Source organism: Heteronotia binoei, chromosome 11 (genome assembly GCF_032191835.1).
Source record: "Heteronotia binoei isolate CCM8104 ecotype False Entrance Well chromosome 11, APGP_CSIRO_Hbin_v1, whole genome shotgun sequence".
NCBI lineage: Eukaryota > Metazoa > Chordata > Lepidosauria > Squamata > Gekkonidae > Heteronotia > Heteronotia binoei.
Window position 1 is genome coordinate 64,502,049 of NC_083233.1, and position 14,371 is coordinate 64,516,419.

General features: G+C 44.1%; 1 protein-coding gene across 10 annotated transcripts in view; it reads right to left on the reverse strand.

Annotated features, from left to right (window-relative positions):
• ARVCF (ARVCF delta catenin family member) overlaps positions 1–14,371 on the reverse strand; it is a 628,036-nt gene that overhangs the window by 221,581 nt on the left and 392,084 nt on the right. For all 10 annotated transcript variants that reach the window (XM_060249537.1, XM_060249538.1, XM_060249535.1 and 7 more), the window contains one exon: positions 12,768–12,926. In XM_060249537.1, the coding sequence (XP_060105520.1) occupies positions 12,768–12,926 (159 nt within the window). The remainder of the gene's footprint in view (positions 1–12,767; positions 12,927–14,371) is intronic.

Consider the following 14,371-nt stretch of genomic DNA (forward strand, 5'->3'; position numbering starts at 1 on the left):
GTTTTAGCATAGCCTTCTACCCAACAGGTTAGCTTTCTAGGCACAGAAATCTTTTTATCTCAGAGGATTATTCTATTGATAAGGCAAAGAAGAAGAAGACGACAACAACATTGGATTTATATTCCGCCCTATACTCTGAATCTCAGAGTAGTCACAATCTCTTTATTCCCTCCTCCCAAATGACACCCTGTGAGCTGGGGGGGGGGGGCTAAGTGAGCTCTTACAGCAGCTGCCCTTTCAACGACAATTCCTACAAAAGCTATGGCTGACCCAAGGCCATTCCAGCAGCTGCAAGTGGAGGAGTGGGGAATCAAACCTGGTTCTCCCAGATAAGAGTCCGCACACTTAACCACTACACCAAACTTGCCCACATTCTTCAGTACGAAGATTAGTCACCTTGTTTATTGATTATAACAGTCTTGAGTATCTTTTAATTCTGCTTCAAATTTCACAAAGGACTCAATGGCTTGGGGGAAAGTGTAGATGACTGGGGAAGGCAATGGCAAACCATCCCGTAAAAAGTCTGCTGTGAAAATGTTGTGAAAGCAACGTCACCCCCGAGTTGGAAATGACTAGTGCTTGCACAGGGGTCTACCTTTACCTGGCAGTACCACTGTAAGGATTACTTATGAATATAAGAACACTTGCAACATACTCTAAGTAGTATTATTACTAACTGGATGCTTGTGCTGGCTTCAAATCAAACACATCCTCAGCAGATGGTATGCAGAATAGGTACCACTCTATTCAATGGGTACAATGGAGCATATGTGGCTGGAAGGAATCCCAGACATCCCTCTTTCCCTAAAGTGTGCTGAGCAAACAGTGACAGGCTGCTGACTAATATCCCAGCTTCACTCGCCAAGTTTGCAAAAACAGACATGATGTTAACTGCATAGTGTCTAAGAAAAATAGACTATGGTCGTTTTCGCACTCACCTCCAGCCGGCGCGACCCCCCTCTTCACCGCGCAGGATCTGTGCGGATTTCGCACTAAATGCCACGGAGCAGCCTTTTGCGCCGGAAACTCCCGTCGCAAAAGCCGCGCAAACGCCAAACTACTTTTGGCGATTTACGTTTGAGCGGCTTTTGCGCCGGGAGTTTCCGGCGCAAAAGGCTGCTCCGCGGCATTTAGTGCGAAATCCGCGCAGATCCTGCGCGGTGAAGAGGGGGGTCGCGCCAGCTGGAGGTGAGTGCGAAAACGACCTATGTCTTTGAATCAGACTTCAGCTCCGCTATAAATGCACTGGATGGACATTGGCAACCCAAAGAGTGATTAACATGCGGAATTCACTGCCACAGGAGGAAGTGGTGGCTACAAGCATAGCCAGCTTCAGGAGGCAATTGGATAAACATATGGAGTAGAGGTCCATCAGTGGCTATTAGCCAAAGTGCATTGTTGGGAACTCTCTGTCTGGGGCAACAGTGTGAGGACTTTGAGTGTCCTGACCCCACTTGTGGACCTCCTGACAGCACCTGAGTTTTTTGGCCACTGTGTGACACAGAGTGTTGGACTGGATGGGCCATTGGCCTGATCCAACATGGCTTCTCTTATGTTCTTATGTATGAACACACAAAATGCCTGAGTCTAACTACTGGTCTATCGAGGTCAGTATTGTCTTGTCTACTCAGGCTGGCAACTGCTCTCCAGGGTCCCAGGCAGAGGTCATTCACATGATTAACTTCTCCACCCTTCTAACCACTGGTACGGGGGATCTCATTAGATCTCTGAAGCTAAGAAGGGTTGGCCTTGGCCAGTGTCCCCTCTAAACTGAGTTAGTGTGAGCCAGCTCACAGATTTTTAGCCTCCAGCTCACACATGTTTGTCTCAGCTCAGGAAAAATGGCTCCAGAGTAGTGTTTCCTCTAAGCTGAGTTAGTGTGAGCTAGCTCACAATTTTTTAGCCTCCAGCTCCAGATATTTTTGTCTCAGCTCAGGAAAAATGTCCCTAGAGCAAACTAATTTATGCAGTAGCTCACAACTTCAGTGTCAGTAGCTCACAAAGTAGAATTTTTGCTCACAAGACTCCACAGCTTAGAGGGAACACTGGCCCTGGTTATTTAGATAGGAGACTTCCAAAGAAGTCCGGATCATGACATGGAGCCAAGCAATGGCAAACCACCTCTGAATGTCTCTTGCCTTGAAAACCATACAGGGTCACCATAAGTCAACTGTGACTTGATAGCACTTTCCACCTCCAGCACCACCACCAGGGATTGAACCTGGAACCTTCTTCATACCAAGCAAATGTCCTTCCACTCAGCCACCTCTCCCCCACTCCCTTGCAGCATCAGTCTTCCATTTGCAATAATGGGCAAATAATACTGACCTAACATTATTGTAAGGACTGCAACTATATAATAGGCATGAAGCATTTGGAAAACACAGAAGTGCTCTGCAAGTGCCAAATAACTATTTACTATTATGAAGTTCCAGCCGAAGAATTCTTTAAAGCTAACTTGGGAGTCTGAGGATGAACGGACTACAGAGCAGCTGGCAGGGGAAGTCCTGGAGAGAAAAAAGCGCCCAGCACATCCAGTGGGATAAAGAACAGGAGTAATGCCAGACCGGGACAGATGGGTTTTTTTAAACCTGAGGGACTGGGGGAAAGGTTAGTCCAGGCAAAAACGTGTTTTGTACAACATGGTTAGCAAGCCAGGAGAGATAAAGAGTTGCCAGTTCAGAAGGGCAAAGGTATAAAGAATACAGACACAATTATGCAGTTACAAAAATCCATACCAATTATTTACTTGACATTTAAATATTTTCTTTCAATTTAAAACTTCCAGGGTAGCTAACAAACAAGTACCATGTCAAATCGCACCAATAGTCAACATGGTGTAGTGGTTAGAGTGTTGAACTAGGATCTGGGAGACCCAAGTTCAAATCCCTCACTCTGCTATGGAAGTTTGCTGGGTGACCTTGTGTCAGTCACAAACTCTCAGCCTAGCCTACCTCAAAGAGCTGTTGTGAGGATAAAGCAGAAAAGAGAAAGAGGATGTAAGCCACTTTAAGTTCCCACTGGAGAAAAGGTGTGTGTGTGTACTCCAGATGAAAGGTCTCCCACCCATTCAGTCCTGTGGGAAGTTCTTTGAAGCTAGGTCTGCTGCAATAGCTTTTGAAATTTAAAGGGCCAGGGCACTGCTCTGGCCCAGCTGGAGAGAACCATCTGTCCCTTCCTCACTGCATCCACTTCCCCAGTTCCTTAGGTCAAAGGTCTGTTCTCACCAACTGGGCCAGAGAACTGCCCTGGTCCTTTAAATTTCAAAAGCTACTACAGCAGTCCTGGCTTCAGAGGCCAGATCTGCTCCTCCCTGGACTCTATGGGTGGGAGACCTGGCATCTGGAATCCTCTCTCTCTCTCTACCCCTCCCTCCCTCTCCACTTTGGCTGCTGCCCACAGTACATTCATCCCTTGAAATCTGGCGTGTCGAACTCATGAGGGCAGAATCTGACATGAATTAGACCTTGTCTGGCCAGGCCATGTTGAGCCAGGCCATGTGTGTACCTATTTAAGATTAGGTAGCAGAGATATAAAGGATACTGACAAACACAATTAAAGATTTTTTAAAAAACTTAGAACATGCTTAAAACATTAGCACTCATTGGTCATAAAGGTGCTTTCTTTTTTATTTCTCCCATGGGACCCAGGGAACTGGGCAAAGGAAGCTCTGGCTCTTTCATTCTTACCCCAGAGGATGAGGAGGGGGAGGAGCCTCAGCCAACAGAAGGAAGAGAGACTTGGCTCAGTAGCTCTGCTGTGCAACTGAGAGAGCCTGGGCAAAGCAAGCTATCCCTCCTCCCCTTCCTCCCCAGGGGAGGAGTCTCAGCTAATGGAGAAAATAGAGGCTTTGCTCTGTAGTTCCTGTGCAATTCAGCAAGCCTTGCAAAGCAAGCTGTTATGCAGAAGGAAGCAAGAGAGAGGGAGAAGGAAGTAGATGACAGCCAGTTGCTCGGGGGCCTGATAGAAGCCCTCTAAGGGCCTGATTCGGCCCCTGGGCCTCATGTTTGACATGCCTGCTTTAAATTTTAAAAAGCCATTATTTTCAATAGCTGGACTCTGGACTCCAGAAGCCAGGTCTACCATCCCCTGAAACAGGACTACTATCCATTTAAAATTTAAAGCAGAAGAAGAGTATAAAGGCCTCCTGACCCTGATATGGATATTTCCAACGTTGGAGTGAAATCATGGAAATGGAAGTCATTGAGAGTCCTTTCAAGGTCTCAGATACTGTCCATTTGATCTGGTGCCAGGGATACATAGCTTGGCGATCAGCTTGGCGATACCCGATTGCACACCCTTAGCGCTGACTACAGATTAACCAATTAAGCAACACCAACAGTCCCAACACATATCGAGGCTTCCAGGATTCCCACTGCCAAAGAGGGCTCAGTGCACATCCAGAGAATAGACTGAAACAAAGCCGAGATGTGCAATAAATCACTCTGGCTAGAAGCAGCGAGAGAAAACAAGGAAAGTGGTTTGTATTTCTCCAGGTTGGCTCCTCCCCTGCGTCCCCCTGCATGGCTCCTCTAGAGAGGCATCTGGCAGAGAAATGAAAGCGATGTGACTGGCAGCACGGTCAGGCTGGCAGCTTGACATGCCCGGTGGGGGAACAGCAGCTGTTCCCTTTGCTTCCTTCCCTCCAACGGGAGAGAAAGAGAGAGCAGAGACCAACGGGGGCAACACCTGTCCTTGGGAGCCACGTTTAACTAGGTCGCCTGCAGCTCCCAGAGTGCAAAGGCTGTGACTGACGGAGGGGAAGAGGATGTGGGGCCACCTCCTTTCTCCCTCCCATCGCAGCTTTCATGCAGCGGAACATATGTGCGGTGGCCTGAGCATCCAGGAGAGTCCCTGCAGCTTAAGGCTGCAAAACTTGAATGACAACAAGAAAGAAACCTGTTCCTGTTTCCAGGGCCAGCTGGTGTCCACAGGGAACGTGTGTAAACTGGTGGCTGTTTTTTAAGGAACAAATTGCACATCAGGAGTTCTAACGGCAGAACTCCAGCAAATTTTCCCTCCGGTTGTTGTTGGGGGTTTTTTGCTTATTTCTTCCACTTTTTCTTTCACTGAGTAAGTTGCCTCAAAGTCTAATCGGTCTTCTGCCACCATCTTGGATTCAGTAGCATCCTCCTTCCCAGGGCTTTTTTTGTAGTAAAAACCCAGCAGGAACTCATTTGTATGTTGTGCCTCACTGATGTTACTATTCTTTTACATACGGGTTTTTTTGTAGAAAAAAGGCCAGCAAGAACTCATTTGCATTTTAGGCCACACCCCCTGACACCAAACCAGCCGGAACTGCGTTCCTGCTCCTTCCACTTCATGGAGGCCAAAGCTTCATCGAGATCAGGGCTTTTCTTGTAGCAGGAAATCCTTTGCATATTAGGCCACACCCCCTGATGTACCCAATCCTCCTGGAGGTTACAGTAGGCCCTGTAATAAGAGCCCTGTAAGCTCTTGGAAGATTGGCTACATCAGGAGGTGTGAGCTAATACGCAAAAGAGTTCCTACTACTACAAAAAAGAAAGCCCTGATGGAGACCAACTGGTTGGCCACTGTGTGAAACAGGACACTGGACTAAATCGACCACTGGTCTGATCCAACAGGGCTCTTTAGCTTTTTATGTGCTTTCCACTGAGCACAAGTTGTTGACAGTGCCCATAGCGGCTAACGCGCCTGCAGTCTCTTTGCATTTTCCCCCAAAGGCCGTTTCCTTCTCAATCCCTGTATTAATAAAGATTCCACTTCAGTGGATTGCTATACCTGTAACTCACTTGTTTTGTGTGCCTCTGTCCATCACAAAAGAGTCATGGCTCAAAGGGAAGGGTACGTTTATCAAATGGCCCATCCCAGTAAATTTCCTGGTCCACCTTCCCATCTGATTGGTTACAGGTATTCTAGTTTCCTCTGCTGTGTTTGGGCAAACAGAGACAGGAAGGAGGAGGAAGGGGGGGGGGCTAATGAGGAAAGCCTGTCAGTCCAAGCCTGGGAATACTCTTTCTCTCCCTCTTGCTGCTACACCTTCTGTTATTCACCACTGTTTGAAAAGGTTTCCTAGTTCCTTTCTTGGAGGGAAGACAGCCGGTCTAATACACATTTCCCTTTTGATAACTATGACAGCAAACATATAGCTTATCAGCTGTATAACTATTCTGGGAAAACTCTATCATCCATACGCACGTCTGTCCTTTTATCAACTGGATAGTGTATGAGCGAGGCTGCTATTTGAATGACGTTCAGTGCCCTATAAGGTTCTGTCTTCCATTTTATCGCCTTGCAAGGTTCAAGCTGTAGCAACATGAAACAACGTGCCACAATTAGTTTGCTTTTTCCAAAAGAGAATATTGCTCCACGTCCCCACCTTTAATCTTCCTGTTCCTCCACATATAGCTTCTATTTTGGTGTTACCAAAACCGATGCACTTAATGCATATGATTATGGCTGCAAAACCTTTCCAAAGTCTTGCCAGGGACAGCCAAAAGAGCCAAAAATATTCCATCCGAGCCACAAGCTTGGTAACCACAAGGCCCTCTTCCTCAGAGAGGCCACAAGCAAAGGTCATTTTGAATTCAGGATGCTACTGAATTCCGTAGCTTTTCTGTTTCAACTCTGAAATCCCTGTTCCATTTTTTGCTTTCCCTTTGGATGAATCAAACTTACAACTGTTTATTTTAACCTCATTTTTCTGCATCCTTGCACTGATTTTTGTTTTCCTAAAAATGTATACAGTGTTATTTTTGTGTCACTCACTATATCCAGGGCTTTTTTTTTAAAGCAGGAACGCACAGGAACAGAGTTCCGGCTAGCTTGGCATCAAGGGATATGGCCTAATATGCAAATGTGTGAAACAATGGTGATGTCAGAGTGTGGTCTAATAGGCAAATGAGTTTCTGCTGGGCTTTTTCTACAAAAAAAGCCCTGAGTATTTAATTCTGAACAATGGCCTCAGATTGTGGATGAAAATATCTACACAAAGGGACCATGTACAGATTTGCAGGACTTTTTTTTTTTTTTAAGCATGAACACACAGGAACGCAGTTCTGGCTGGCTTGGTGTTGGGGATGTGGCCTAATATGCAAATAAGTTCTTGTTGGGTTTTACTACAAAAACACTGTGGAAAACAATGGTGATGTCAGGGGGTATGTCAGGGGGTATGGCCTAATATGCAAATTAGTGCCCGCAGATAGGACATATTTTCCCGCAGTCTGCGTAACATCACCTAACTATATTCCATGTAATTTACCAACTCCCGAGCCTTACAGAAATCTTGCGAGACAGATTCCGTTGAGAGGGAAGGACTGGACCACTCCGAGACAGATTCCGTTGAGAGGGAAGGACTGGACCACTCAGCAAACAGAGATCTGAACCAGGACTCTTTGTCCCTAGTCCAATATCCTGTCCACCACATTGCACTTGTTTAAGCAGCAAGCCTATGCCTATTCGTCATTCACAATGGTTGTTCTGCATCTGCACAAAATTTAAAAAAGGAAAACCAAATATTCTTCCACACTGCCCACTGCTCCACTTTTAAAATTCCTGTATACCAAGCAGGCAATCTGCCAGAGGAATATACTACGTGTACTAGACCATGCTCTCCCGTAGAAATGAGCTGTGTGTACCAGGCTCCCATCCCCACTGTTATCCCCCCCCCATAAACTAGTCAAAATTTTATAATCATAATCTATGCTTTCTTTTCTTTTTCTCTCCTCTGTTTCTCCCACTCAATTTAGTGCCACTTTATCAACCCATACAAAATACGTAGCCAGCTTTAGACACAAGATTGATTAAAAACAGAAGATAAAAAGGCGATGCAACACAATAAAGCAAACATCAACAATAATTAAACAAGAAAGATATTGACAGCAATTAACTGCAGAGTAATTATTTACCAAACAGATAGATCCAATGAACACATGATCATAAACTTTTTTTATACCGAGTGAAGCCAAGCAAGACGTTTTTAAGCTAATAACAAAAATTATGGGAAAACTATCAATATTTTTAAGTGCATGCTGAAAGCACTTAAACAGACAGTCACTTTAGTATTCCTGCAAATTAATGCCTATATTGCCAGGCCTTTCATTATTTTGCAATTCTTTTTACAACTCCGCTAGATCTTCCATTTGTTGCCCACTAACCTCTGCCTTTGCACGGTGCTTTCTTTCTGAAGAAAGGCACATCAAGGTAATTTTTCCACATACACTGCCACTTATAAACTTAAATAAAAATTAACAGGTTAAAAATGAGAAAAATTGATCAACACAAACCAAACAATATCTGGATAGCTGATGCACTTATATGATTTAGCTGCACAGATTATAAAGCTCTCTTCTGAGCTTCAACAGATTCTAATGACCAAAGTTTTATCCCATCCTACATTGAAGGACCTTAGAGCAGCATGCAGGGGCAGTGGGGAGTCCCCCTTCCTCTAGTTTGGCGTAGTAGTTAAATGCCCAGACTCTAATCTGGGAGAACTGGGTTTGATTCCCCACTCCTCCACATGCATCTGCTGAGTGACCTTAGGTCAGTCACAGTTCTCTCAGAGCTGTTCTTACAAGAGCAGTTTTCAAGAGTTCTCTCAACTCCATCTACCTCACAAGATTGAGGGGAGGGGAGGGGAAGGGAAAGGAGATTGCAAACTGCTCTGAGACTCTGAGTGAAGTGTGGAATATAAATCCAAACTCTTCTTCTCCACCACCACCACCACCTCCTCCTCCTCTTCACAACATAATAAGTTGGAGTCTTCCAGTGGCCCAAAGCCAACCAGTTGGTATTTGAACCTTGGCCTCTCTGGTCTTCTGAAGTTGATGGACAATAGATACAGGATGGACAAAAGGAAATATTTCTTTACTCAACAAGTAATTAAACTGCAGAATTCAGTACAGTGGAGGAAGTGATGGCCACAAGTACAGATGATTTTACAAGGGGGTTAGAAAGATTTATGGAGGTCCACCAGTGGCTACTATTACTGGTTTACCAAGATCACTGTTGCCTGGTAGCAGCAATGTAGGCAGAGATCTTTCACTTAATCCACTACCCGATCCTTTCAACCAGAGACTGAATCTAGGACTTTCCGTGTGTAATGCAGGGTCCTACCACTAAGCTATAGCTCCTCCCTACTAAATGAATAATAACAAATAAGGATATCAGTCAGTGTTCCCTCTAAGATGAGTTAGTGTGAGCTAGCTCACAGTGTTTTAGCCTTCGGCTCACACATTTGTGTCTGAGCTCAGGAAAAATGGCCCCAGAGTAAACGAATTGATGCACCAGCTCACAACTTTAATGCCAGTAGCTCACAAAGTAGAATTTTTGCTCACAAGACTCCACAGCTTAGAGGGAGTATTGATACCAATGGTGCATCTTGTTATTTAGATGCAATCCAGTATGGTTTGTTTGTTTTTTAACATTATCCCTTTTTATCCACTTAATCAGACATGGTTTAATGAAAGCCTCCAGCCTTGGAGAACTGTTTTCCCACTGACTGTTCACAGTACTTCATTCATAAATTCTGACCTCCCCCCCCCGCCCCCAAACTGACCTAGTTCTTCCTTCCTGTCAATATTCTCATTGGCACTCCAATTCCAATGCTATAATCACTGGGTCAATATACATTGATGAGCTGAGCTAGTTAAAGAAAATAGTATTTCCATTTTAAAGTAGGCACTTTTGAACTTTGAAACCGATAATGCCAGAAGTATAGTGGTTTTGACTTCGATTCAGCAGAGGACCCCAGCTGATAACTGGGTAGAGCATGGGGAATTTGGGAGAATGGTACATTGCTGGCAGGGCAAGATGGAGTGATCACTATGGGGACCGGTCCTAGTATGATGGCTGGCATATGATTTTGTAGCAAACTGCACTATGAAATGCATTTGCTCAACGAGATTCCATATGGAGCAGGATCATACCAGCTGGGATGGATGGGAGGGATGGTGGCTCAGTGGTAGAGAATCTGCTTGGTAAGCAGAAGGTCCAAGGTTCAGACCCCTGCATCTCCAACTAAAAAGGGTCCAGGCAAATAGGCGTGAAAAACCTCAGCTTGAGACCCTGGAGAGCCGCTGCCAGTCTGAGTAGACAATACTGACTTTGATGGACCGAGGGTCTGATTCAGTATAAGGCAGCTTCATATGTTCATATGTTCAACTGATGAAATAAGGCGGAGAACCCCATTTCGCCATGGAAAAGGCCATATTGGGAATCCTGAGACCTCCACGGGGAAAAGCTAATGTGGGACAAGAATTCCTGTGAGAAGGGAGGTTGAGTAAGATACAACAGGGAAGCTGGTAGGATTCAATCCAACATCTGCAACTTTTGAAAATAAGTACACTGCCAGTTTGGTGTAGTACTTCAGTGCACGGACTCTTATCTGGGAGAACCGGGTTTGATTCCCCACTCCTCCACTTACAGCTGCTGCAATGGCCTTGGGTCAGCCATAGCTCTTGTAGGAGTTGTCCTTGTGAGGGCACCTGCTGTGAGAACCCTCTCAGCCCCACCCACCTCACAGGATGTCTGTCGTTGGCAGGGGGGAGGGATGTAAAGGAGATTGTGGCTGCTCTGAGATTCAAAGTATAGGGTGGGATATAAATCCAATATCATCATCACCTTCTTCTTCTTCGGTATCTTACTCTACTTGCAACTATCTTTTTACTATGCAAATTGATATACAAATATTTATAATATCTATATGTATACCTTGAATTTTTTTCCACTGATCACACACTTGCAAAAAAATGGATTTGAAAGGAAGCACAAAGGAAAGATGTTGTAATCTTGGACAAGTCAAAACAGCTACAAACAGCACAGACATGTATGGTAATAAAGTTAACTAGGACACAATCTCTCCAGATTTTTTTTTGCAAAACTGCACGTGCAACAAGACGCTGCTGCTTCAAACCAATCGACAGCCATTAGCATCACTAGGGACCACTTAGATGAACACCAAAAAGAAGGATTTTTAATAAAAAGCTGCATTTATTTATGATTGATTTCTATGATTTCCGGCTGATTTAGTTGCCCATTTAAACAACTGCCTGCTGAGCGGAGTAGTTATGCAGCCAGGAGGCGGAGGGGAAGTGGGGCTAAACTCAATCAGGCTAGGTGAGAAAACACATACATAAAAAGTCAACTCTGCTGTATTGCACGGTTAGAAAGAAATACGGTGAAGCAACCTACTGAACAGGCATGAATAGGTCAATGAACAGTCAAAACAATCACTGAAAAATCAGCTCCTTGCTCACGAATGCAGCATAAGAGAGAATCACAGACAAAAAGACTGAAACAGAAGCAAATCCATGAAAATAACTAACACAATCCTTAATACAGTTGAATATCAATATTATTATCCACACAGTTCTGCACGTATTCTGCACGTTCGAGAGATTTCTCCATTGATAAGACATTATGCTGGATACTCTGTAAAGAGAAATATTTGAGAGCTTGTGGACTGTTCAACTTATCCCTCCTTGATGAAGATGTGATCTCATTGAAACGTGCAGAATACGCTGGCTATCCACATGGAGGGTCTTTTGGAATGTCTGCTCCATTTGGAACATATTTAAAGGACTTTTCATATTTTGGCACTAGCACTTTGTCATTGTAAAAACAATGTACAGCTTTCAGATGATTTAAAAATGTTGTATGTATGAGCATACTTGACTTTGATTAATTATTGTGATTGAATTATATATGAACTGTGTGGATAATAATATTGATATTTAAAGATTGTGTTAGTTATTTTCATAGATTTGCTTCTCCTTGCTCACAACTGGCAGACAGGACACAAGTTGAATCGGTAGGTGTATGAGCATCCCCGCTCCGGCCTTGAGCACAGAAATTTCACTCCTTGACCTAGAAAGTCTGAGAATCTTTCAGTCAAACACTGAGACTAGCCTTCCTTGATACAACTGTCCTCTGTCCCTAACAGGTCAAGAAAGGGCAAGCCCAGCCCTCTTTACCTTGTGGCTGTGCCACATAGAGGACAAAATCAATTCAATTGGGATTAATACTGGAGATCTTTCTTATTGATTAGACAAAGATTGGTTGGATATTGAATTGCAGGTTCTCAAAAGCCTTGCTAAAGGCAGATGTTCACCCTTGAGTTTGGGGTTTTTACGTCCTGGATATAGGGCTGAATATCTCACCTACCTAACTGCCCCTTGGCAACGCAGAGCCTATTCGCTAGCTAGGTTCAATGTGCTACCATCTGTGATACTTCTTGGAAGATTCCATAAAATTCCTTATGCTAACAGACTGTGCTATTATTATTATTATTATTATTATTTGTTTATTTATATTCTGCCCATTCCCCCATTTGGGGGCTCAGAGTGGAATACATCAAATAGAAATAAAATCATAATAAAACCAACTTCAACATTCAGTAAAGTGCAACAAGATGATTCAGCAAGATGATCTGAAAGCAAGGTGGTATAGCACAAAATTAGTACCACAATACAATAGTGCAGTAGGGACGCATTTGTGCATGTCCAGAGATAGAAACTTTTTAGAACATGTGTTCGTAAACTGTACTCCTTACTCTGATCTGCGCTCCATACCCATTGAGCCCTGTTTGAGCGAGCAAACAGCAAAGCCTGACAAATACAAAATTGTCTTCTTGTTGTCAACTCGGAACCAATTGGTAATTGAAACTGTTGCAAATTTTTTATATCTAGCATCTAGGAGGCGCTTAATGCATTTGCAAATTGCCATTTGATGGATGGATTGGTTCCCTGTTATGCTTGATATCATGCCGATAAAGGTTATTGAATTACCTTGGTTTCGGTCCTCCTTGTGGTTCCATCTTCTGAGGTCACAATAGAAACGTGAGATGTTGGGGTGCCCGGGTCTTCCTCTACCGTCACAGTCTCTTCAACTGTTTCTTGTGGCTCCTGCATCATTGCTATGGAAGTCTGGTTGCTGGGACTCTGCTCCTGGAGAAACAAGAATGAATCATGTCAAGGCAAAGAAAAGAAGAGGAGGTTAGCATGACCCAAGGAGGCCAGGCTGTAACAATACTAATTCCCTAAATACTTTCAGTAAGTGGGGCTTACTTGAAGGTGCCATTTACTGTGCATTTTAGAAGAGGCCATTTCTTCACATTTAAAAGTGATTTGCACTCTCTGCTCAGTTGAAGGTTACAGGGAAATGAATCTGTAAATGCAGAACATCCAGCTCTAAGTCTGGCTCTAACAAGCTCGTGGGCAGATTCAAACTTCTGGTCTGGTACCTCCTACCCTCCATGAATGATGCCTTAGATGGTCAGGATCTATTGAAATTGGGTTGGTTTGAATAGGCCTGCCTGACAAACAGTGGGCTTTGCAGCCATGATGATTTGAGAAAACTGAAAAATGTTTTTGTGAGCAATCGTGGAATGCTGCATCATGACATAAAAGCGCTAATAGAAATAAATGAAACTGGGTGGGGGAGAGTGTGAAAACCAGTTTGGTGTAGTGGTTAAGTGTACGAACTCTTACCTGGGAGAACCAGGTTTGATTCCCCCTGTCCTCCACTCACAGCTGCTGAATGACCTTGGGTCAGCCATAGCTTTCATAGGAGTTGTCCCTGAAAGGGCAGCTGCTGGGAGAGCCCTCTCAGCCCCACCCGCCTCACAGGGTGTCTGTTGTGGGGGGGAAAGATATATAGGAGACTGTAAGCCACTCCGTAAACTGTTGGATGATTCTCAAAGCTTAAACTATGTTTAATGACACAGTAGCAAGATTGGCCAAGAGGGAGGGATTCAACTGGGAAAATATCCGGTTGCAATTTTAGTTACCAGTACATGAAATGGAAAGCTGTACATTATATGCTGTGCCACTTTCATGTTGTAGTCAGTGTTCCCTCTAAGCTGAGTTAGCATGAGCTAGCTCACAGATTTTTAGCCTCCAGTTTACATATTTTTGTCTTAGCTTAGGAAGGATGACCCCAGAGCACAATAATTTACGCAGCAGCTCACAACTTTAATGGCAGTAGCTCAATGAACTAATATTAAAATACATGTGCGAAACCTGAACCACGAGGATTTAAATGGAAGGTGCTTGCTGGATGTCGTAAGTGACATTCCACCCTGATTTAGAAAAGTGTGGTTTTTTTATTGTAACTGCAGAATAAAGACACCGGAGGAAAAAGAAATGCGCATAAGGCGGGCCTAGAATCCAAGATCAAGATTAAAGGCTTACTGCTCTGAAAATCTGCAGTAAGATGTGTGTGCATAATGGGCCTAAGAGAGTCCACTTAGAATCTTCCGTGCAAATCTTCCGAGCCGCCCTGAGCCTGCTCCGGCGGGGGAGGGCGGGATATAAATAAAATTTTACATTACATTACATTACAAATATCACTTTTCCTTTTCTATTAGATAAACACTCTGAATGACAGTAAT